Here is a 25,694-nt window from a genome sequence, read left to right as displayed (position 1 = left end):
AATGGAAAAACATCCTCTTACGGTGTCTTCACCGCTTGGTGGGACAGGATCCTATCCTGGCTCCCTGGTCTGCTGTCCTGTGGGGCTCTTGGATGGCTCTCAGTAGTCAGGGCCAGACTGAATCACTGCCACTCTGGATGCTGATCTCTATCGAGCTTGAACTGTCTGACCCATGTACTAGATCCCACAGCCGTTCAAAGACTCTCTTTTGGGGAAGTGGGAGTTAATCAGAGACTCTCTGAGCTGTTCTGCTTCTTTTTCAGCTCCCAGCTAATTCAAACCTCAACACTGAAACTAAGGCCTTGTCTACACTACACAGTTTTGTTGGCAAAAGGCAGCTTTTGCTGACAAAACAGTGGAGGTGTCCACACTACAAAGCTACTTTTGTCAGCAAAACTGCTGCTTTACAACAAAATAAAACCACCTCGACAGAGGCATAGAGCTTTTTGCAGAAAAGTTAAAGCAACATTGTGACAGTGTAGATGCTGCCATTTGTTATATCTCCGTAACTGTCCTCCCCCAGTATCCCACAATGCCCACCGTGACCGCTCTGCTCACTGTTTTAAATGCTGCTGCCCTACATCTAGCTACTCAGGCATGTGCCCCTCCCCTTTCAAAGATCCGGGATTAAGCTTTGACTTTCCTCAGCATGGAGAGCTCACAGAACTGCTGAGGATGTCGCTACTGGCAGCTGAGGAGTCTGTGGGAGAACTCAGAGGAATCACAGAACCATTAATGTAGAATCCTGTTCTCCCTGGCAGTAGGAACACAGCAGGCGGCTGGGGCTGGGGGTGGGGTGGGAGACTGCTATGTTGTGCAGAGCCGGGGGCTGATGTCGGGGGGTGTCCCTCTCCGCCTGCCTCAAGATTGGTTGCTCAGGTCACTGATGTCTGGTTGGTGATGTCTGAACTTAAAGAGAGAGCATGCCAACACATTCTCGCCCAACACACACACTTCCCCAACACACACACTGTCTTTCTAACACAGGAGTGGGCAAACCTTTTGGCCTGAGGGCCACATCAGGGTTCCGAAAGTGAATGGAGGGCATGATGTAGTGTATTATAGGAATGTGCTACTTATGCTACCAGGCCTGGTGCTCTGAGTGCTGTGGTAAGGGGGCGGGGAGCAGGTGGGTTGGATAAGGGGCAGGAGGTCCTGGGGGGGCAGTCTAGGGGCAGGGAGCAGGGGGCAGTTGGATAGGGCATGGGAGTCCGGGGGGGCCTGTCAGGGGGCAGGGGTGCGGATAGGGATCAGGGCAGTCAGGAGATAGGGAGAAGGGGGGGTTGGGATAGGGGGTGGGGTCCCAGGGGGCGGTTAGGTGTGGGTGGGTCCAACGAGGGGGCAGTCAGGAGACAAGGAGCAGGTGGGTCTTGGATGAGTCAGGGGTTCTGAGGGGGGCAGTCAGGGGGCAGGAAGTGGGAGGGGTCGATAGGCGTGGGGGCCAGGCTGTTTGGGGAGGTACAGCCTTCCCTCCCCGGGGTTGTAATGTATTAAATTGCTCTCTGTAGGAATGTGCTACTTACAGTGTACTACTTATGGCTGCCAGTCCTCGTGCTCACTCCTATGGGGAGCAATTTAATACACTACACCTGGCAGCTCTCGCAGCTGCACTGCCTGGCAGGAACTCACAGCCCTGCTGCCCAGAGCACTGGCAGCACAGTGAGCTGAGGCTGCAGGGGGGGCAGCAAGGGAGGGGCCGGGAGCTGGCCTCCCCATCCGGGAGCTCAGGAGCCGGGCAGGACGGTCCCACAGACCGTAGTTTGCCCACCTCTGCTCTAACATATACACTCCACTCACATACCATCTCTCGCACATTTCCCCAACACACACACTGTTTCTCTCTCTATCCCCCCAACACACACACCATGTCACACACTCTCTCCCTCTCCCTCCCACATACACTGCAGTCAAAAAGCAGCTAGCTATCTAGTAGGATGCTCATGGAATGAGGGATTAAGAAACCTGTATCATGTGACACTGTACCTGCCCTATAAGGCACTGCAAATCCTTCCCAAAGCACCCTGCTGCCAGTTGTACAGTGGGATAGCTGCCCCCAGTGCACTGCTCTTTGTGTTGATGCAAGAGCTGCCAGTATGGATGCACTTTGCCCACACAAGAAGTATACTGTGGACATGCAAAAGCGGTTTAATTAAAGCAGCATAACTTTTGTTGCCAAAACTCTGTAGTGTAGACAAGGCCTAAAACTAGTCTCTGACTCTGAGTCAGGCTGACCCCCTCCCAGTGAGGGGCTGAGCAGCCCCAGCTCATCATCATTGGCCTCGCAAACTACTAGTCCCACACACTATTCTGTCTCCACTCCTGACTCAAAGCATGCTGGGAAATGGAGTAAGCAGGCTCTGGTAGCCATTACTGTTGTAGACCAGAGGGTAAGTTCCCCCTAGAAGTTCAATCCAGAGTTCCATGAGCTGCCAAACTCCAATTGTGGGTTACACATACAACTTCCATGCACAGGCAAAACTCTATTGTAAGTTCTACCGATCCCAGACAGTTTCCATTGAAGTCTATGGGAGTCTTTCCATTGTCGTTCCTGAAAGATGGATCAGGCCCTGAATGACTTAAAAATGCCTGCCCTAGAATTTGCAACAGGAAGTATAGAGTTTAAACAATTTCTACCTCCTGAACTTTAATTTCAGTTTCTGAGTTCCATGATTTCATGTTTTTTTGCAAAGTAGGTCAATTTTTCTCCGAATCGCCATGATTCGGATGCCTGGTGCAGTATACCCTAGTCATCTGAAGTTAGACTTAATCAGAAACTGGAGTTGGGTGCCTGCCTCCAAAACAAAGATGTCCTTATTTACAATAAAATAAGATTGTGTTATTGAAATGCAATGCTAAATTATACTCATTGTCCTGGAGGATTACGTAAGAATATAGGGAAGACTAAAGAATAATTTTTTTAAAAAGTTTCTGCTTCAATACATGCAATTATATAAAAGAAAATGATTTGGGGGGATGTGCTTGGGGGAGGCAGGGTTTTATCTGTAATGGGTTGGGAGGGTGTATTACATTGACCCTTTTTATGTGTTCTTATAAATAATATATAAGCACCTAGGGGGTTAGATAAATCAAAATACATAATATAAATATTACATTTTTAAATTAAAAGTTAACTTTATCCTCAATATTTTGTGGTGTCACCCCCATTAATACCAGTGTAAGTCTCCCAGCTACTGCCCCTTACTCTTCTGAAAATATTAGCATTAGTGTCTGTCCGACTTCAGTTGAGATCATCTAAGAAGTTCATACTGAGAAATTTTTACCTCATCTTCTCACCTGGTAAAAGTGTCAGGACATGTGGTTGTGGTTGATAGGTAGGGCCCTACCAAAATCACCGCCATGAAAAATGTGTCATGGACTGTGAAATCTGGTCTAACCCCGTGAAATCTGATGTTTTGTGTGCTTTTACCCCATACTGTACAGGTTTCACAGGGGAGACCAGTGTTTCTCAATTGGGGGTCCTGGCCCAAAAGGGAGTTTCGAGAGGATCATGGTATTGCCACCCTTACTTCTCTCCTGCCTTCAGAGCTGGGCAGCTGCTGACTGAGGCAGCAGCACAGAAGTAAAGGTTGAAATTCCATACCAGGCCATCCTTACTTCTGTGCTGCTGCTGGTGGTGGCTCTGCCTTCAGAGCTGGGCTCCCTGCCAGCAGCCACCGCTTCCCAGCTCTGAAGGCAGTCCTGCCACCAGCAGCAGCGCAGAAGGAAGGGGAGCAGTACCGCAATCCCCCCTACAATAACCTTGCGATCCCCCATAACTCCTTTTTCAGTCAGGATCCCTACAATTACAGCACCATGAAATTTCAGATTTAAATAGCTGAAATCATGAAAATTACAATTTTTAAAATCCTATGACCTTGAAATTGACCAAAGTGGACCATGAATTTGGTAGGGCCCTATTGAAAGGAGAAGGAGCTACCCACCGTTTTAGTTTGTTATTTATTCCCATGGACCCATCCTCCCCTACAAAGCTCAGTTTTATAGGCAGAACTGAATCTCATCTCCTAGTGACTCATCATCTGCTCTTTATTGACACTACAGCCCCAGTGATGCGCTGTGTCATTATTTATCTATGGACCATGTAGTAGCATGATAATTATATTTCCATGGCAAGGAGATTGCCATCCCTTCTATACTGAGAGTTAGCTGAAGCCTCTCTCAGGTTTCCTTCAATCACTGATTAGAGATACTGGGTAACAACAGTCCTTTTTCCCTCATGGCTGCAGGCAGTCAGTTACCCATTCTTTTCTGCAGTTAGAGTTATGAACAGAATTATTTATATAAACTAATAAATGAGGCATGCCTGTTACTCAAATTCAGATTTTTTTTTCTCTTGTGTGGTCAGCATTGGCCCTATTTCCTCCAGTGTTAGAGATCCTATTTTTCCAGCTTCCAACAGGATTGTTTCTCTGACCAGAACTTCTTATCCCCTTCCTGCCTCCCAGTTACTCACAGCACACACCACCATATGCATGTCCTGGAAGTGCTACCTAGACACCTCATTCCGAGCCCTTAATCATTCTGAGAGCAGTGGAAATATTTAATGGGACAAGTTTCTAGCAGGTCCAATCCACTTCTTAAAGCTACCTTCATTGACACTCTTTATGCTTTTCCTGTGTGTTTTAATTTCCTGGTGATTTCAAGAGCTTGTTACAAGCTGTAATTCATGAATTCACACAAAATATTTTTTCCTGATATGACTTTGCTTAAAAAACAATTCTGCATTAGGCTGCATTTTTAGGTATCTATCTTGCCAAACATGACATAATAACATGCTTGGAAGTGGGACCCACATGCCTAAATCTTTGCAGAATTGGGGCTTTAGTGCATTGCTAGTTATTTGTAATTTAGTTACAACAGAAAGTTTCGGTATACACAAATGCTGGAATTAGCAGTGACTCGTTTTTCAAGAAGCCCTGGGGAAGCTCAGCTGTTTGAATTTCAGCACAGCCACGGTGACTAACACTGAAAATGACAGAGCTGATACCAATACAAAGACTTTTGATATGAAGGAATTTTCTTTATGATTTTGGAATTTAATAAAACCTTCAATTTTATGAGTTACAGCTCCTTTAAAAAGCACCTCAAGATGTCTTCCACAATTCAGCAGAATCTGCTTCCCAAATATATATGTATAATACCTCGATCTTTCACTAATATAATGACTTATTGCATGCTTGTTAGTCTTGGCTTTAGAGAAAGTCTTTTTCCTGTATTTATAAGCTTTTTACTCAGCTGCTCTAAACTTACTAAGGATTCTTTGTTCTAACAATAGTAATATATCTTTGTCACTGGTTCTGTTAATTCTAATGATTGGTCCTAGGCTGTTCCTCCCCTTCCTTTAGGAATGGTACCTTCCAGTCTCTCCATGTGCATGAAAAGTGACAAGCATGGGTCCCCATATTTCTACTTATTGGGCCACCCTAAAGACACGGTTTGTAAACTCTGCATGTGTATTATCATTCTCTAATATGCTTTTGTTTCACGCAACTGTTTTAACTGAGGCTTTTCCTAGTTTTTTCTTACACGCTAGCTTATTGAGAGGCTCCTACTATATTGGACTGTTCCTAATAGTGAGAACCTAATCAACTAAAGAGAATACCTATTTAGTTTAGATCCTTAAGAGTATATTTTCATTTCCTAGATGGGAGTGTAGCCCTGTAACTTCCACTGCTGCTAGTGGGAGAAGCCCGGCTATGTCCCTCTGAGAAGGTATCTTCTTGTATTTGTAACAAAGGTTTACGCTATAACGACAGCTTTCCTAGAAGAGTAACTAAAGGCCTTAGAAGCGATGCCATAGTTTTACCCTTTCTGATGGTACTTGGCTCCACACAATACTGTTAATCTGAAGATGGATGTTATATCTTGACCTAAAATAATGTTGCTGTGCTTTTGTTGCAACATTCTGTAATAAAATTTCCCCCAAAAAATGCTGATTCAGATGGCACAGCTTTGCACTCAGTTTCAAGTTATTTCCTTCATAAATCAGGACTTACTGCATGGTTTGTTCAAAGTTACCAAATCATAATATGTAGTCACAGCCCAGAAATGATACCTGAAAGGAAATATTTATTTTTCCTGGTCCATATTGATTGTGGTCATCAGAGAAATCTCAAAAGTAATCTCTGCCGGTACATTTAACAGTTATAGAAGTCTCTCGCAGAATAACTTTGTACAACGTAATATTTTCATTAAAACTGTGGCCTACTAGCAGAACAATCTAAAACACTTCAAGCAGAAAGGTTGGGAACAGAGAGGGAGATTTCCAAAGGTGTCTCACTGCCATTTGGGCCTTTGAAAATCTCCTCAAAATACTGTGCAAAGCCAACATTTCAGATCCTCTAACAATGTTCTCACAAAATATGCAGTTTCATTTGGGGTGAGGGGGTGTGAAGTGCAGCAGTCTGTTTTTGCGCATGCAGATCAGTTACCCATCTGATTGTCCTTTGCAAATGCAGTTATCCAGTTTGTGTCCCCAAATGTGACTTTGCATCTACAAACTGATATAACCATATATTTTGCTGACACAGTTTTAGAGGCCCTTTCAAAACCATTGTACTAACAGATTTTACACTTGTATCCAGTTCTCAGTTTTGTTTGAATGTCTGAGGCAGTACTGAGGGGGCTCAGTAAGGGAATTAATTTGTTAGTAGGGTGGAAATCAGAGCTGTACCATTTTACACAATCTGCTATCTCACCTCACTTCCGCTTCATGCTCATTGGCAAAGACAGTACAGGTCATCTTTCAAGACAGTGAGAGGTGAGATCATGCAGACAGAGAGCTGCACTACATAGCTATATCAGATTCATCTCGTAAGTCTATGTTCACAAACAGAGCGAGTTAGGTGACCTTGGTTCCACAATGAATATTATCTCATATAACCATGACTTTGCATGGTACACACACACACACACACTCAAATTACTTTTTGTTGCTTTAGAATAAAAAACATGGGAAGGAACGTTGTTCCCTCCTAAAACTGGTAGATGTAGCACTCAGTAACTCAGCTATAGATGAGTGGCTGCCGATGTTATAATTATTATTTGGCCTTATTAGAACTTTTCTTGGAGCCAAATTTTGACAGAGACAGGGTGTCAGTCATCAACACAACATCTTTGTTGGATGGAATTTTCAGCTTCTATAACACATATGTTTTTAAAACTTCCAAAAAATAATTTATGAAAGATCTGCTCTAGAAATTATTTTGGGGAAGCTCTGTGGCCTCTGCTCTACAGGAAGCTAGACTGGATGGTCACAGTGGCCCCTTCTGCTCTTAGAATCTGTAAGTTTATGAAAATGAAAATGAACTAAAGCTACCAGCACAGTTCCCATAGTCCCTGAATAGCCAACTTCCAGTCCCTTCTGTCTTGATCTATAGTCAGACAAGGGACAGGGTTCCATTGCCTAGTCCTTCAGTTACTCAGTCCCTTCAAAAAGCAACAAGGTGTGATATCAGCTGACCGTCTTAGGAGCAGAAAGCTTGCTGTGGAAATTAACTAAGAAAGTACTGCTATACTGCCATTTATTTTAATGTAATTAGTATTTCACTTAGACTATTTCTTAAAATCCGCCTCTCCCTTCAGTTTCTATATTCAGGACATTTCAGCTTGCACCTTTTGTAGCAGTCTAATGAAATTTTTTTTAATTTAATATGGAGATATACCTATCTCATAGAACTGGAACGGACCTTGAAAGGGCATTAAGTCCAGTCCCCTGCCTTTACAGCAGGACTAAGTACCATCCCTGACAGATTTTTGCCCCAGATCCCTAAATAGCCCCCTCAAGGAGCTCACAACCCCTGGGTTTAGCAGGCCAATGCTCAAACCTCTGAGCTATCCCTCCCCTCTGTTATTAAATCACTATTAATAGCCAAGATAATAGCTTTGTATTTATTAGAAAAAAAAGTCTTATGGAGTATTTTTTGGGCTCATCAAAAATTGCTTGCTTAGTAAAATTGAGCTGTATCTCTGACTTGCTTCAATAGTGAAATCTAAAGCTCATAACAAAAGTGAATGAATTTCCTGGACTTTTCGTATTGCATGTGTAATTATAAGATCAGCTACTCTGATGCCCTACAACAGTGGTCTCCAACCTTTTTATGCACAAGATTACTTTTTGAATTTAAATGCAAACCAGCATCTACCTCACCCCTTCCCTGAGGCCCTGCCCCTTCCCCAAGGCCCCACCCCACTCACTCCATCCCCCCTTCCCTCCATTGCTCACTCTCCCCCACCTTCACTCACTTTCACTGGGCTGGGACAGGGGGTTGGAGTGCAGGAGGGGCTAAGGGGTGCTGGCTCTGGGAGGGAGTGAAAAGCTGGGGTTTGGGGTGCGGGAGGGGCGGCACTTACCTCAGATGGCTCCCGGTCAGTGGCGCAGTGGGGCTAAGGCAGGCTCTCTGCTTGCCCCAACCCTACATCACTCTTGGAAGTGGCCATCATGCCCCTGCATCCCCTGCACGGGGGTGGCATGTGGCTCCATACGCTGCCCCTCTCTGAAGACACCGCCCCTGCAACTCCCATTGGCTGCAGTTCCCCATTCCCAGCCAATGGGAGCTGCAAGGACAGTGCTTTCAGGCAGGAGCAGCAGATGGAGACCCCTGCCTCTCTCTCTCCCCCAGGGCCTCAGGGGTGTGCTGCCCACTTCCGGGAGTGGCGCATGGCCAGGGAAGGCAGGGAGCCTGCCTTAACCCCGCTGCACCACCGGACTTTTAGCAGCCGGAGATCACGATTGACTGGCAGAGCCTCCAGGATCGACCAGTCGATCGCGATCACCAGCTGGTGACCTCTGCCCTACATATACTGACAGTGAAGTAAGTAAATGTCCAAGTGATTAAAAACTGCTCTAGTGACTACATGTAATGATAAAGTGTATGCCTATGCATCACAAAGTATTTGAATCTTAGGGGGGAAAATGGCTTGGTATGCATTTTTCCCCTGGATTTTGCTGACCAGCATCCCTTTTAAAAAACGCCGTGCATTTGGATAACCACATATGCAGCACTGAGCCACTGTGCAGTATATAGACCCAAGCACCATACATAGAAACCTGACAGCTACAGCATAGGTGTCGAGTTTTAAGAAGAATTTGCAATGAGAGAGTGGTTTCAGGAAGGCCGTTCTAGGAAGGCAGGGCAGCACAAAAAGCAGGCAAGAGGACAAGCATGGGAGAAGGAGATAAATGGAGTAGACAGAAGGAAGGCAAAGATGGAGCAGAAGGAGGAATGGCAGGAGACACGATCAGAGACGTGAGCAGGATTGAATAGTGATGGGCCTTGAAAGGGACACCCACGAGCTTGAATTTGATATGGAAAGGACATCAAAGTCAAGTTACACCTACCCTAGATATATATGTTGGGGGGTTCTGATCTTCAGTGTGTCAATGATGAACACTGCCTTTTTTTTCTTTTCTTTTTTTTTAGTGGTGAGCCTTGTATTATCCATTGTGTAATGCATGACAAAATTAGGAAGCTGCTTCCTAATACTGTGTGTTTGCCTGCCTGGTATTAACTGTGAGCACAAAGCTAAACACCACAGGTGTCTTCAACCACCTGAGGACTGCCTGTGTCTAGTTCTTGACATGTTTAGAAGTTGTTACATTTGCATAGTAATTGGCTAATGAGTCTTGACTTGTACGGTTACATCAGATACCCAGGCCTGTTGAGAGTACTAATCAGATAATCCACTTCATTCTTTTGAAATGCCTGTCTTATAAATCTCTAGAGCTCAGTGTTGAATGGTATTGGGAACTTGAACTGTCCCATATGTCAGACAACGATGGGAGAAGCAAAAATCAATAAGGTCATTTTGAAACAGTGCCCTTTCCTTATGCAACCACCTTGACTGAGCTGAGAACATTCATTCATATTCATGCTGCATTCCCAATAGCCGTCCTCTTATTTCTAGCAACACCAACTTAATTTCAGGAACTTGTGGTGTGGAAAAAAGAGGGATCAACTAAATGAATCAAAATACTGGTTGATAAAATTGGCCTAAAACCATCAGGCAATTTGAATATGAGCTCCAAAAGGTTCTATCAGTTCTTAGACCTATGGGTAAAAACTATTCAAGGACAAAACTCAGTATTAAAATGTGTTTTACAAACAAATCCAAATAATTTTAACAAATATGTAGCAGTTGATGAGAGAGGAGAACATTCTTCAGTTGGGAAAATGAAAGGTATATATTGTCTGTCTTACATAACAGCACATTTTATATTTTAAAAGATTTATTGCCCTTTTATATCGGTATTTTGTATCTTTTGCTACAGAACTGAAAGTATAAAATGCCATTTGGAGAGACAGAGAGATGGGGAACATTTTCATGGGTTTTGTGGCAGTATGTCTGATCTTCCAGAGAACCACTATAGAGTCTTTATTTTTTGAATGTACTGCTCCTGGAAGATAAATTCCAAAGTCAAAAGAGCAGTTCTGACTGCCTCTGTGACCTTGACCAAGTCACTTAAAACACTCTAACCAACCTCACCCATCTGCAAAATGAGGGTGATAATATTTACTTACATACCTCGTGGGCTTGTTGTGAAGATGAATTAATGCTCAAAAACAGTTTAAAGATTAAAAATTCTAGTTAAAGACTAAATATTATTAATTATGATATTATTATTATTAATTATTATTAAAGTAGAACCTCACTAATCCACACACATTATCATTCATATCAAAATCGGCAGTCCATCTCCACATCTGAGCGGAGTTTTAATAAGAGTGCTGTACAGTCAGTTCTCTTGTTACTAAGCCTTAATTATTTTTACACAATATGCTACAGTAGATTTGCTAGTACCGTAAGAAGTGTATATGATCACAGCTAAATTACAGTGAATAAAATACATGACAAACCTTACCCTTGAGCTTTTATCCATGGTTTGGTCACATAAACAGGCCTCCAGACTCACCTACCCTGTAAGGAAAAATAAAGTCCCAACTAAAGGGCTCTTCCTATCCCTTGTCTTCTTGTATTTGCTTGCTGTATTTCCAAGACACAAACTCAAAGCCAGAACAACTCAACTCCAGTGACTGGGTAATAACCATCCAAGGCCTAGTCAGCTGGGAGGAGAGAGTTCACATCCTTCCTCTACAGTAAGATCTTCTGCACTAACTTCCTCTTTCCTTTTAAAACCTTGCCCAGCTCAGCCATGTGACAGGAAGGAATCCAGTAACCCCTTACATGGTTGAATGCCTTTGCACCTTGTCACTAGTCACTTGCTGGATTTGGCAAATTAATAAGTCATTCACAGTAAGTCACCCAGACAATAGCATACGAAAGAAAAAATATTCTTTATGTACACCTTAAGGAGTCCCCCATATTCTGGTCAAAGATGCTTTTCCTCCCCTAATCCCTCCACCCATATTGTGTAAACACACAGGCCATGATTCCTCCTCCCCAGAAAGCCGCGGCACAGCTCCTGTAATGGAGGCTCTGAAGACCATGTCTCTGTAGGTCACTGAATTAGCCAGCTGTAGGGGCATCTAACTTCCACCCCATGCTCTCTTGACTGGATGTAGGTTTTCTGGGAAGCACTTATATGTAGCACCTGGCAGAGGGGGGCCCAGTGGTCTGAATTTTCAAAAACTAGTGATTTGGGGTGCCCAACTTGAGTCAACTTAAAGGGATGTGATTCTCAGAAAGTGCTGAGCACCCACCTCTATGAAACAGACCTCATTCAGGTGTCTCAGGTTGGACACTTCACACCTTTGAGCATAAAAATGGAGGCTACATCTCTGGACAGACAGTGGGCTTGTCTATGCAGTGTAGTAGTGTGCATAAGTGGGGTGTGAATTCTAATGCACACCAATGTGTTGTGCACTAACTGGCCTGTGTAGACCCTGCTGGTAAGCATTAAAAGTTCCCTAGTGCGTGTTAACATAGTATTGTTTGAAACAGGACTACATTAATGTGCACTAGGAAACTTTTAACATGCAGCAGCAGGGTCCATGGGCACCAGTTAGTGTGTAACACATTGATGTGCATTGGAATTTACATCCCACTGATGTGCACTGCCATACCATGTATACGAGCCCAATGAGACACCTTATTGCTTGGCTGTACAGCTAAAGAGTGTTCACAGGTTGGGATGCAGTGTCTTGGATCCACTCGTCCACTCCACATTCTCATTTCTTAATATTATAAAAACAGTGGCTTTTCAGCTTGCTCAATGATATAAAATAAACAACCACCAGCGATCTTAGTAACGGATGCACTACTATAAGCAACCAGATGTGCAAACACCGAGGCATACATTCAGTAAAGAACAGTTCTAGATCTGGAGTTTCTGAGAGCTATTAAACATAATAATGAATTTCAAAAATAACCCCTTAGTATAATAGTCTTTAGCAACTGGAAACCTACAGCTTCCAAGAGCTTTGTAGAGGCATGTAGGAAGTCCAAGTCCAGTCAACTGGGAAGGGAAGGCAGGTCTGTTTTCAAGAGTCCCAAGTGATCCTGTCTTCCCACTTTTGAAACTGTCCCAATCTATTTGTGATCTTTTTCCCAACTTCTGGTTCCTGAGCCAACGGCATTAGGTGGATAGTTGAGTTCTTGACATCTGTCCTGGATCCAAATTCCATTGAAACTGTAATTCTTAGCTTGAAAAACCTTTCAAACAAATATAATTATATTTTTAAAAACTCAGCAGAATGAGGTCACTGACACTTTTTTAATGCTATCTAGTAATTTTGAAAAACTTATTGGAACATATTGTTTGAATAAAGATGACTACAGAACATTTTATATACTGCAACAATTTTTTAAGTAGAATTGTGTATACTAACCAGCTTTCTAAGTGTCTAGGCTTTCCATCGATATTTGGATTGTACTTATAAACCATGTACTGAATATGAAAACGTTAAGATCACTCATTCACTGACTTCCCTCTCATTATACTGGTCTTTTTTTGCAGGAGACTCTGTCCGGCATTATAAAGAAGAATTAGAAAATCTGACACCCTGATTAGCCGATAGCCATAATAACTAACCTGATCACATGTGCTGCTGTGAATCTTCAATTCCCAGTATCCTACTTCTTAAAAGATGTTCTCTTAGACCCAGGTTCAGCTGCTCTACCCTGTGCAGCAAAACACTTAGGCACAGACTTAAGTGCTTTGTTCAGTAGGGATGGGCTTAAACACCTTGCTTTGCTGAACTGAGTCCTTAAATGGAAGTTAAGGGTGATCAGCACCTCACAGAAGGCGCTCAGCCTCTAGCAGGATCAGCTTTCTATGGAAGTTCATTTGTTCAGCCACACATACACTCTCCAAACACTGTAAGTCAAGGCAACTTTTATTCAGCAAACCATGTCCTCAATATTAACAGCATAACTCTAAGAATGACAGCTATTTATCGACCAGTCAAAATGTGAGACTTCCTAATGCCTATTTTAGCTGCAATAATTAATAATTTTAATATTTAAATATAATTAATGGTGTAGTATCAACCTCTTAAATTTTTCACTCTATATAGAATGGTTTTTTTCATTAATGCCACACATTTTATTAACATATGTATAAACAGTGTGGCTTAATGCTATTAATAAAAACTAATTTAAAAGTCATTATCTTTTTAAATTATATAGCCATTTGTAATATAGCTCTCCTTGCTATGCCTCAACTCTGGATGAGATCTGCTCTGGCTTCCAATAGCTTTTCATCCATGGTCTGGCCATATTGAAATAATATACTTTCCTCATTAAAGTGAATAAAGTATTATCACTTGACTAGCTCATAGCTGGCCATGGTTAACTCGTTGCCTTTACCAGACCAGGGGCTAGGAGAGTGCTCCCTTCACTCTTTCATTGTACAGTCCTTTGGAGTCCAAAAACCAGACAATATCCTCTCCTAGTCTTAAAACAAACTCTTCTTATTCCTTTCAAAGCTGGTCTCTTTCTAGCAATCTCTAGGTTTAAAATACACGTCAGTGATTTTCAAGTTAGATTCCTAACTCTGCAAAACTCTCAGGCAGTAATATAAGAATAAGGAAATCACTGGGAATTTTGCCTACGGGCACATAAGAGGGTCCTCACAAGGATGTGTGGGAGACTTCCTCTGTGATCTATTTTAGGACACATACTGTTTTGTATCTAAATACAGGACAAAATTAAAAGTGGCATGAAGTGAATCCAAAAGGAAGCAACATCTGGCCATTCAATAATAAAGAGTCTGAAAGGAACGATGGCAATAGGGCATGAAGGGAACTGGGATGCACCTAAATGAGGCATAGAGACTCTGGAGATTTTCTACAAACTAAGTGCTCCAAGTTTTCAGTGCAGCTGTCTCCTATATCAATCCCCTTTTCCCACCCAGGTATAATTCCACACTCACATGCCTCTTACGGACTTGCTGATACCTGCAGGAGTGGGCCCTGCTCTAAGGAGCCTCATGCAGAAATTATCCACCAAACCCAATTCAGACCTTTGTCACTTATCAAAACAAAGAGAATTCCCCCGAAATCACTTTGTTCAAAAGAATTAAGATTAAATGGGTTTCACCCACCAAAAAATTACAGACAATAAAAATTCCAAACACTACCAAGTCTGTAAATGAAAAATAAAGAGATCCAGCCATGTCCTCATTGTCTTATAATCCTTCCTCTCTTGCCATCATCCTACTTGACTTACACTTTCCATCTAGGCTTAGGCTTGCCCCTGAAAATATGTAATAATATATGCACAAGTCAAAATTACTAGGAGAATATAAAAATCTTATACCTATTTACAATATACTGGAATACTAGAACACTGCACCACTAATCAGTACAAAAAGACAACACAGGATAGTTATTATAATTATCACTTACAAGGTCTGTATAAAATTAGACAAGCTTGCACCATGACATTTGTCACACACTTCATAACGCCAGTCAGACCAATTATTTTATTTCTGCTCATAAAAATGTTCTTCTAGCCAACAGCACGTCATAACGTAAAACCTATTGTACTTTGACAAAACTGAATGTAGCTTGGGACTACATTCCTCTCATAATCTTTACTACCAATGGCAAAGCATGAATCCAGTATCATATTTCCATATACAGACTAAAGCAAGAGGACAAAGTTAAGGTTGCATGGATACTATCAACTGGGTGAGATGATAGTGTGTGAGTAGAGAATATATATAAGAGCAAAGTTCCCACAGACCAGATATACCAAAGCAAAAAGTGTCACTAGATCCTGCCAGCACAACTGATGTAAAACCTGCAGATAAATGAAGAAAAAAATACTAAAAACAAAAACACCCTATCAGTGTGGGGGAACACTTTTCACAATGTTATCACGCCATATCTGACCTCTCAGGCCTCAACCTCAAAGGAAATCTGTACACCTTCAAAAGAGGAGCCTGGAACCTTAAATTCATAACTCTGTGGACACTAAAAACCATGGATTTAACAGCGACACTTGTTTTATGGCTCATTACAACAATTTGTAACACACCCTACTGCCTGCTAAACCTTAATCAGCCACTTCATTTTAAGCGGTCTCCTGCAGCATGTGTGAACTCATACATAACAATCTGTCATATCTTGTACTTAGCTTAGACACTCTGGTTACCACCTCCAGATCAAAAGAAAGAGCTCTGTGAAGCTCGAAAGCATGTTGCTTCCAGTAATAAAGGTTGGTCCAATAAAAGATATTACCTCACCCACTTTGTCTATCTCATATCCTGGGACCAACATGGCTTCAACTGCAAGCAACAGAAGATTATATGGCAGTGGGGGAAATGGCTGGATCCTCTAACTATTTCCAGTATTATTGATGTTTGGGATTTTTCTAAAGGGGTAGACTGCCTTGCTCCTCCCTTCTGGGTTTTAAAATTTAACAGAACCTACCAAAGGATTCTGCAGAAAAGAACCTGGGGATTACAGTGGACGAGAAGCTGGATATGAGTCAGCAGTGTGCTCTCATTGCCAAGAAGGCCAACAGCATATTGGGCTGTATTAGTAGGAGCATTACCAGCAGATTGAGGGAAGAGATTATGCCCCTCTATTCAACATTGGTGAGGCCACACCTGCAGTATTGTGTCCAGTTTTGTCTCCCCCCCCCCACACTACGGAAGGGATGTGGACAAATTGGAGAGAGTCCAGCGGAGGGCAATGAAAATGATGACGGGGTTGGGGACATGACTTACAAGGAGAGACTGAGGGAACTGGGGTTATTTAGTCTGTAGAAGACAAGAGTTAGGGAGGTTTGATAGCAGCCTTCAACTACCTGAAGGGGGGTTCCAAAGTGGATGGAGCTCGGCTATTCTCAGTAGTGGCAGATGACAGAATAAGAAGCAATTGTCTCAAGTTGCGGTAGGGGAGGTCTAGGTTGGATATTAGGAAACACTATTTCACTAGGAGAGTGGTGATGCACTGGAGTGGATTACCTAGGTAGGAGGTTTTTTTAAGGCCTGGCTTGACAAAGCCCTGGCTGGGATGATTTATTTGGTGTTCGTCCAGCTTTGAGCACGGGATTGGACTAGATGACCTCCTGAGGTCTCTTCCAACCCTAATATTCTATGGCTTCCCAAACCATCCAAAACTCAAAGAGTGGAACCTTTGAGTCATTTACTTCAGTAACTAAAATGAGTTGTGATTTCAGTAGCTGTGGACATTCGAAGACAGATCATTAAAGTGAGTTGAAAGATCTGCTCTAAAGAACATGAAACACAGGTTGCAGGAGACCAAAGCAATCAAGAATATAACAGGCATTCCAAGATGTAATTCCACTGACTTGTTTTGAGATACACACCAGGGATAAGCCTTCTCTATTTTCTTTATTAGCTGCATCTGTAAGAATTAAGTTTGTCACTTTCTAGCAATATGTAATTTCAGATGTAAAAGAGTAAAATATAACTTACCACATTTTGATTTTATCAACCAGTTATTTGATTTGCTAGCACTTTGTAACAGAGATGAAAAACAGATGCAAAGACATTTTGGGAACTATTTAGTTCCTATTTCTGAAAATACCCAAAGCTTACAAATACTGTTAATTATTCATGAATTAGACTATTAGAGGCACTGCGATTTTATTTTACTTCTGTAATAAAATGCAAATGATTATCTTTTATATTTCATCAGGCAGGTTTGTATCATTATTATTAGTGCTATTATTGAACGTTAAAAGGACTTAACACTAGCACTTCAAAGTTAAGTCCAACTGATTAAAAATCCCAGGTTATTGATAAACCATTGAGTCATTATTTAAAACAGTTGAGACCCAGTGGGTGTATGTGACAGTATGTCTGTAGCCTTACTATCCTGGGCTGCAAGCTTGGCAGAGATTATAAACTGAGCAAGGTTGGAACTCACTTGGACCTGTATGGGCACGTTCTAATGAAAATGTGAGGTGTTAGGAAAGTGATATTTGTTAGTCAGTAGATGACACTCTTCTCCCTGATTTTGTACTAAGCCAGTCCCCCCAGCAAATTATGCAAGGGCACTGTTCTGTAGAAGGTACCATCTTTTTGTTTAGCTGGAAAATTGCAGTCCCGACTCTAATTGTTGTCATGGTTACAGAGTGGTCAAAAAAGAATGGGCTCCAGGTGTGGGATTAGACCTTAATTAGGAGAGGAACACACACACACACACTTCATACATATTGAAAAAAATTGGCATGTTATAAAATCTGTCGCTCTAGGCATAAAATTTCCATTAGTCTTCCATGATGCAATCATGGATAAAGAAAGTAAACAAGAGAGTCACTTCAGTGTAAGCTTCCATTTTGGTTATTGAGTGTACAAAATCTTTACCTGTCTGCAAAAATCCCATGTGAGCTAAAGAGAGAAATGGCAAGGTTTCAGTCTTAGCATGAGTCTTGCAAAAGTTACATCAGCATGTAATGTAGTGATCCATGCCTGCCCTACTGCACACCAGTGGCTCTCAGCAGCTGAACAAAGCCAGGGACTGGACTGGAGTCTTTCTAGCACTACAGGAAGTATTGTTGGTGTTTCAGGAGGCAGCCCTTAGCTACGTCAGTATTTGACACATTTCCAAGCCTGGTGCTGGGAGCAATGTACTGTTGCAACTGCAACCTTTACCAAGAGAAAAAATTGAGGTCTGCCCATTTGGGGTCATTAAAGATCCTACAGCATTTTTAGCAAGAGTTAGGAGAGTGACTGATGACATCCCTAGCCAAAGTCTGATTTGGGTAACTACTAAGACTGGATGAACGGGCCCAGAGTAATAAGAAATCCATGCATATATCAGACACCCAAAACTCAAACTGAACTACATTCAACCCTTTATATGGGTCTGACATGTTCGAGTAAGGGATCTTGGGGAATGACTGGGAGCAGCAGAGTGTGTTTTGGGGCTCTCTCTGCAGGATTCCTAGCTGGTTGCAAATCTCCTTGGGAAACAGCCAAGAGACTAATTACCCTCCATCCGCCGAGTACCGGGTCCCCTCTATTTTCAGAGGGCTACCCAGCAGGCCCACTCAACCCTTGGTCCCTTTCCCTCTGGGTGTTTTGGAACAGGTCATAGGCCTGCGTCACTGTGCTGTATCATGGGGGACTAGTGATTGGCCCATCCACCCTATTTTTGACAGATAGCGAACTGGCTCAGTCCTCATAAGGGAAAGGTGATTTGCAGGGGCTGACCCAGTCTTGTACTGTGGCAACTAGGTGACTCCACTCAGTCGTATTGCTGCTGGCCCTTCCTATTTTTACTGCTCTGGAATTGATCGCCCCCAACAATGTGGTTTTCTGTCATGTGAGATTAGGGATTTCAGATTAGCCCAATGCACTCTGCTCCTGGTCAGTGAAGTTCAATAATGCCTTTAATTTGGGGAGGCAGTGTGGATATGGCAAGAGCACAATGATAGTTGTTTCTCTGTTTCCTTTTTATATCCTGCCCACACAGCTGACTTCAGTGGTGTTGCATGGATATTTAAAAAAGGCAAAAATTGACTTTTTTTCTAGAGTTTTCTAATTTTGATGTGAACTTGGCACATAGGATCTTTACTTGAAAAGTTTTTCCCCCACTAGTTCCTTGGGAGAAAAAATTGGTTCAGATAGATCTGTGGTGTAAGCAAGAGGGAAAAAATCAGAGGGTTGCCATTTTGAGCCATAGTTTTTGAAATATTTCAAAAAATTACTTGGACTTAAGTGAAATTTAGCTAGTGATTTAGGTATAACAGCAGCTAAAAAAAAAGCTTTTTTTAACGAGTTAAGCGGTGATGCCCTGCTCCTTGGTCACAAACATGGCTCCTATTAACTCTATTGGGAGTTATAGAGCAGCATTAAACAACAAATTAGCCCATCGATGTCTGGAAGAAACCATTGTGACTGTGCAGCACTAGTTTTTCATAGGCAAATTCATGAGAGCAGAGAGGCCTGAAAAGTTGAGCCCTCCCTTTTTTTGGATGAGAGGCTTTAAAATTCAGTGGAGACCCTGGACCCAGTTAGAATCAAAGCCCAAAGCGTGTTTGCCTTACACAGAATTTGCACTTTTGAGCTTTCAAATGCTATTTTTCCCCAGATATGCTCATGGTGCAAAAGCACATGATTGGCACCAGATGGGAAAATAAATATCTCCTCTGCTGGCCATGCTGCTCACTCTCACTACATCACCCACCTCAATATTGTCTCTTCTATTTTTAGCTGCTAAAGAAATAAATAATTATGCAGACTGCTTCTGTTAAGCGTACGGTCTCCATAGAGTAAGTCTTTACATCCCAGACTGGAGCATAAAGCACATTTCACTTTTCACACGAATGTGAAGCCTCATGATGATTTGAAACTGGCCACAACATTACTTAGGAAAAAGAAATGGTATAGATTTTTAGGAGTAGTTCCGATCTGTAAGTGCTGCCCTGACTTAACCCTCAGTCGGGAGATAACATTTTCTCCGTAATAAACATGCTGTCTCCTCTCCTTGAGTCCCATCATTGCATGGATTTGTTCATCTTACTGGAATGGTGGCAATTAGGGGACAACATTAACCAAGCTCAGAGACTTCTCTAGCCTCACGGTGGGAGGGGTGGGAGCCAGGCTGCCAAGCAGCTCCGATGAGTCTCAAACTGTCTGCCTGCCTTAAGATGAATCAAAAGAAATGTTGATCACTCACTCAAAGAGAAAGAAACACTGGCCTGACCAAGATAAGATACTTTTTATTTTGCCAGTGGTTTGGGATGTAGGTGCTGAAGTCTAATTAACTCACCTTTCAGCTCTTCTGAATCCCATGTGAAGGGCCACATCCTGCACCATCCTATTCATGTGAGTTGTTCCAAAGAGGTTAGTGGGGCGACTCATGAGAATAGAGGCTTGCAGGATTGGGCCGAAGTATGTATGAAATGGAGAAGAACATGATGCTTCTGGGTTTCTTTGTGGCTCAGTATATCCTAAGCACCATCTATCTTAAGAAAATGGGATCTACAGAATCTATCCAAATTCTGTTGAGGCAGAGTAACTGAGACAAAGTCAAGGGTGATAGCCTAGACTTCCCAGAGCCTTTATGTCTTTGCATAAGGCAGAACACTGTAGATACATTTTCAGAATAATAGGGCCCTAGACATTGCAATAGTATAGTTGATTAGAAAAATTGGATTTGATTGATGATGTGGTCTGGACTACACATTTCTGCTGATTATTGTATGCTTGTAGGGATATGTATAATAGATAGCAGAAAGGCCTCTTCATTTGTCCTTTGAGAGCGAAATTATATGGCTCACTAAGCAATCCACTATAATGGCACAAAAATGCATTTTGATTTCACCAGCATATGTCATTATTATTATACTTTTCATATACGCAATGAAAAGTTAAACCTATATCAACGCACTTGATATTTTCAGTACCAATTCCCACAGTTCTTACTCAGGCAAATCTGTTGATGTCATTTCTATCTCCCACATCCATTGATTTCAATGGGAATTTTATCATCTAAGGGCTGCCAGATTTAGGTTCAGTATGGGTTTTGGATATTGTAACTGATGTTTGAAATATATGGTCCAAGTTATGTGAATAATTCCTTAACTCCCTTCTCTTTGTTGTTATAACAGACGAACCAAACTCCTGGAGTTCTCTCTCTGCCACCTCCCCAGGTCTGCCGGAAATAGCTATTTCCCTTGATGACATAATCTCACCATTATCTTCATCACATCTAGCCCCACTCTCTGACCCTTCTCACCAGATAAACCCAGAACCAAGATGGGATATCAAGAGGGAACATGATGTAAGAAAACCAAAGGAGCTTTCGGCAAATGGCCACAAAAAGAAAAGGTTAGGAGAGCAAAGAGAAAGGTCAGCAAGCCCGAAAAAGGTAGAAAGGACAAAGCATGAAGAGGCTTCTAGGAAAGGATACTCAGAAGGCAAAAAAAAGACCACTGGTAGTGGCAGGCCCACCTCTGAAAGTAGGGCAGTGGGACAGAGTGTTACGATCGAGGCTAGAGAAAGAGAACATGTATGTGCCGGAATCAATGATGAACATCCTGGGAGAGCCAAGAAGCCGGAAGGCAAGAAAGATGGATCTCTCAGTATGAAAGAAGGTCACAGATCTGGAAATACCACGGACAAGAATTCAGCTGCAGCTTCTGAACATGTCAAGCTTGATTTAGTTGGTGCTACAAAGGCGTACAGTAGCAATAGCTGCAGCTCACATGGAAGTGATATGGACCAGAACAAGAGGGATCCTGATGGGAAACCCAGTGAGTTCCCCAGGAAGGGACATCTCCATTCCATTAACACGCGCAGCATCAACAATACAGTTCGGAAGGCAACTGTCTCACCAGGCCCATGGAAAATTCCTGGCTCGGATAAGCTACCTAGTGTACTAAAGTCTGGCACTTCTGCCATGAGCAGATAAATGAACTGTTGCCCTCTAACTGTTTCACACTGATGCAGAAACATACTTCTTAGCTTCTGTCTCACATTGATTTATTTTAATTTATTTTAACTCTCACACATATACACAAAACACTGAGGAATGGAAACATTAATGTGTAATTTCATGACAATGTGCACAGTGTCTAATAAGTTCAAGCAGCATATAGTCAACATGGAGATTTAAAACTGACCCTAAGTCCCCAGTTCCATTTTAGGGACTTTGGCAGCTATGGAAGAAACCAAAACAATACGAAGGACAATATGTCAGAGAAGGACAGTGCAGTGTAGCTTTAGTATTTTTATTCCACTGCATGAAGGACTTGGATTTCGTTCAAACTTTATATCAGGAACTGGAATAAGTTAGAGCAATCCCAAACTGGAACATCGCCTTAAATAAAACTGCACGAAGCAAGCTGAAACTGAGGAAGGCTATTTTAACTGAGCGAAGATGTTGTAAATACGTTGTTCTCAACATATCTAGACAAGGGTTGAAGGGTTTCTTTGAAACTGTACGCCCATGACATGTCTCCATTGTTAACAATTTGGAATAGTCCACATGATACCCAGCAGCGTTGTTCACTTCATGTGTTGAGTTGGGGAATCGAGTGGATTAGTTGGTGTGATCGCATTTCTACTGCCATTTTGTGAACAAATCATATTTCTGTACATTAGAAAGGAGTTAGGGTGCAGTTGTAGTTGCAAATTATCCTCAAAAGCGATTTGCCACAGGTTCCCCTAATATTACAAGTAGCACAGAAACATCAATTGGGCAAGCTCAAAACTGAGACTTACAGTTACAAGACCCAGGATGATTCTTAAAAGAAAAAAAAGCTGCAGTTTCCTCAAAAAAAAAAAGGCCTTTCTCTCCCACAGAAAACAATCACAGTGCTATATTTCATACATCTGTACAGACTTTAGTTAAGGCATCTTTAAGTTTTGGCAGCTCAGATGCTTTTAATGCACACACTAACACAGATGAGACTTGTTTCCAAGATAAAAATTCTTAGTTCATTATATTTTCATCAGAGGAATTTTCTCTCTCTTTTATTTCCATCTTACTTGTTTCTCTCTCTCAAATTTCAAGTCTCAAATCCACCTTCCTGGGGAAGGATTCCAAATGCCTGAGTCACCATTCTGTCCCCAGTAGGTTTCTTGTTTTGCCAAAAAGCTCTGGATAATAATACACTGGTTGTTTAAAAAATGTTGATGCTGTTTTCAGAAATTGATAGACATCGGTATGCTAGCAAACTCTGATCTTCATCTGCTCTGCTCAAGAGTCACATTCAGATCATCATTATCCAAACAGGTCAGCACATAACGATATGTCTCATACACTGCACTAGACTCATTCTCCACTTAGAATGTGTAGGCATGTTTCTTCCTGTCAAATTATTTTAAAAGCCTCAAACAAAGGATTTTGCAGCTTTTAAAACCTTTTTTTTAAGAACAACTCCATTTATCATATTTTTAAAAGCACAAATCCATGCAGCTGTTGACAACTTTTATTTAATTAAAAAAAAACTTTATCCCCTGAACTAGAAATCCAATATAATTTGCCATTAATTTATTGAATTGGATTTTGGACAATGCTTCAGTAGTGTAGATGCACGTCCTGGTATCTTGTTTCTTTACACATAGAAAACAAATCATAAAACCTGGAAAACAATTGAGATTATGCTTGCATAAACTCTAATTTGCACAGTTCACAGCTACTCCTTGTGCAGTAATTGCTTTATGCGGCTGTAATCAATAACCTGTGAAGACAGCACATCATCTAAACCCCATTCCAAATAATATTTCTGTGTAGTGTTAGCTGTGAATTTACCCTGTACAGCTCTCTCTCTATAAATATAATTCCATGTATTAATAGTCACAGAAAGGCTGTAAGTGAGCAACTATTTTTATGAAACGCACCACTACGGATAAATTAACTTTTACAGAAATCTTGTTTACTGTATGATAATCTAAACCACTGTCAAATAAAATATATATATCCAAAAATCTTTTTTTCAACTGTACATACTGTGTATTAATTTTGAGTGTTTTTTTAAAGTGGGCTACCAAGATATAAATGTTTGCATGCATTGGACTGGAAATAACACAGTTTTATTATGCAGAACATCTTGCCAAGCTGATTTTTTATGCAGAGGAATCATACAATTTCTGAATTAAAATGCAGGCAGGCAGTACAGATACCATAAAGAAAATTTATTTTGTATGTCTTTATCTAGAAACAGCAAAAAATCATTTTTGGCAAATCTCCCACCCCCCAAAAACACTCAACTCTCCCTCCCCCCGATCATGAGATATAAAAAATATAAAAAGCACAGCACTGGAAGTCATCGTTTGTGCTTATCTAACGTGGACAATTGGAATTTGGCAGTTTGAGCATTATAAAGGTTTGCTGAATAGATTGTGGGGCATGATTTAAGTACCAAGTTACCTGATAGAAACCGTCTATCAGAATATATCAGAAAACGTTAAAGAGTAATTTTGTTGTATTGAATGGATTTAGGACACTAATGTATGTTATGGGGGCCTTCTCCTGCTCCCATTGATCTTAATGGAAAAACTCCCGTTAAATTCCGTGAGCGTAAGATTCGGCAAGGATTATTATGTAACTTGCTGACTCATGACACCTTAGAACCATGGCTACTAATAACTAGAGTTCATGGGGAAATAGAGTTGATTCCTACAGATACAATGTTCTTTCACTTAGATGTTCGGAATCTGGAAAATTTCAGTGTTCCATTTTCAGTATTTGGATTTTTGGCAGGGCTGGAATGCCCCTCTCTTTCCTTTGGACCCCTTTTTTCCATTGGTAAAAGACAGAGGAAGTCACTGGCTAGCAACTGTTTCCCAACTTCATCTAACTGGAAAACAAAAAAAAATGAGAATAATAGGGGTTTTTTCCACTCTTCCTGCTTTTTAAAAGTTTTTCTTCCCAGGGGTAGGGGTGGGTGTTTGTGTGTGTGAAATAGAGGTGAGAGGTCTAATAAAGGAGGGGGAATCCAGAAACTAAAAATGAAAACCTGAGTTGTTTCATTTGGGGGTGCAGGTGAATTTAAAAAATCAGCATTTCAAGTTGAAGCAAAACAAAAATATGGCTTGTTTCAAATGGCAATTCAAAATTAAATGAAACTTTTGTTTTGAAATTTCCTGAAAGAAAAATCAAAATTTTTCATTTAAACTACCATTTGCCTGGAAAAAAAATATTTTCAGTTAAACCTCATTTGTCAGCAGGAAAATTTTCCACATGAATATTTCCCACCAGTTGCACTAATAACTTTGTTGTTTTTTACTATTACAATATCTCGCAAAACAAATACACCACGGCTTTAAACCACTGGACATAAGTGTCAATCATTCCCATGTCTGGACTGGTGAATAAGGGTCTGATTCAAATTCCACTGAAGTCAATGAGAAGCCTTCCATTGACTTCAAAGCAGTTTAGAACAGATTCTAAATTTGCAGCACTCACTTTTACATACTCATTGCATTTCCTATTAGTAGTGATACACAGCAAGCGATGCATTTCCCAGGGGATTGTTTTACTTCCAGAGAAATTAAAATTCACCCTGTTTTTAAACACCTCATAATACAGCCTGAACCATCATGTTATTACTCAGAAACATATTGCCCTTAATGTTGTTTTTTGCTTATACATCATTTGATACCAATCTAGTAGCATGGGAGAGTGAATAGTTACACAGATTTTTCCACTTGCAGCATGAACCATAATTGGCTGTACACTGAGAAACAGCTCCTTAACAGCAGAGCCTGTTGTTATAGCCAAATAGCATGCATGTGATTGCAGATTTGAGGGGAGGAGATTGGCAAAATTAGCACTTTCTCCCTA

At 41.4% G+C, this 25,694-nt stretch overlaps 1 protein-coding gene across 15 annotated transcripts in view; it reads left to right on the top strand.

The window, feature by feature from the left end:
* The window catches only part of MAGI2 (membrane associated guanylate kinase, WW and PDZ domain containing 2), a 1,169,121-nt gene extending 1,145,322 nt beyond the window's left edge, over window positions 1-23,799 (top strand). For 12 of the 15 annotated variants that reach the window (XM_030558726.1, XM_030558640.1, XM_030558551.1 and 9 more), the window contains one exon: window positions 21,013-23,799. In XM_030558726.1, the coding sequence (XP_030414586.1) occupies window positions 21,013-21,815 (803 nt within the window). In that variant the 3' untranslated portion in view covers window positions 21,816-23,799. Of the gene's footprint in view, window positions 1-5,363; window positions 5,453-21,012 lie in introns of all 15 variants that reach the window. The other 3 variants (XM_030559071.1, XM_030559251.1, XM_030558982.1) reach the window with 1 other exon arrangement.
* Window positions 23,800-25,694: the final 1,895 nt, after the last annotated feature.

Source organism: Gopherus evgoodei, chromosome 1 (assembly GCF_007399415.2).
Source record: "Gopherus evgoodei ecotype Sinaloan lineage chromosome 1, rGopEvg1_v1.p, whole genome shotgun sequence".
Classification (NCBI taxonomy): Eukaryota; Metazoa; Chordata; order Testudines; family Testudinidae; genus Gopherus; species Gopherus evgoodei.
This window is presented reverse-complemented; position numbering and strand designations above follow the sequence as displayed.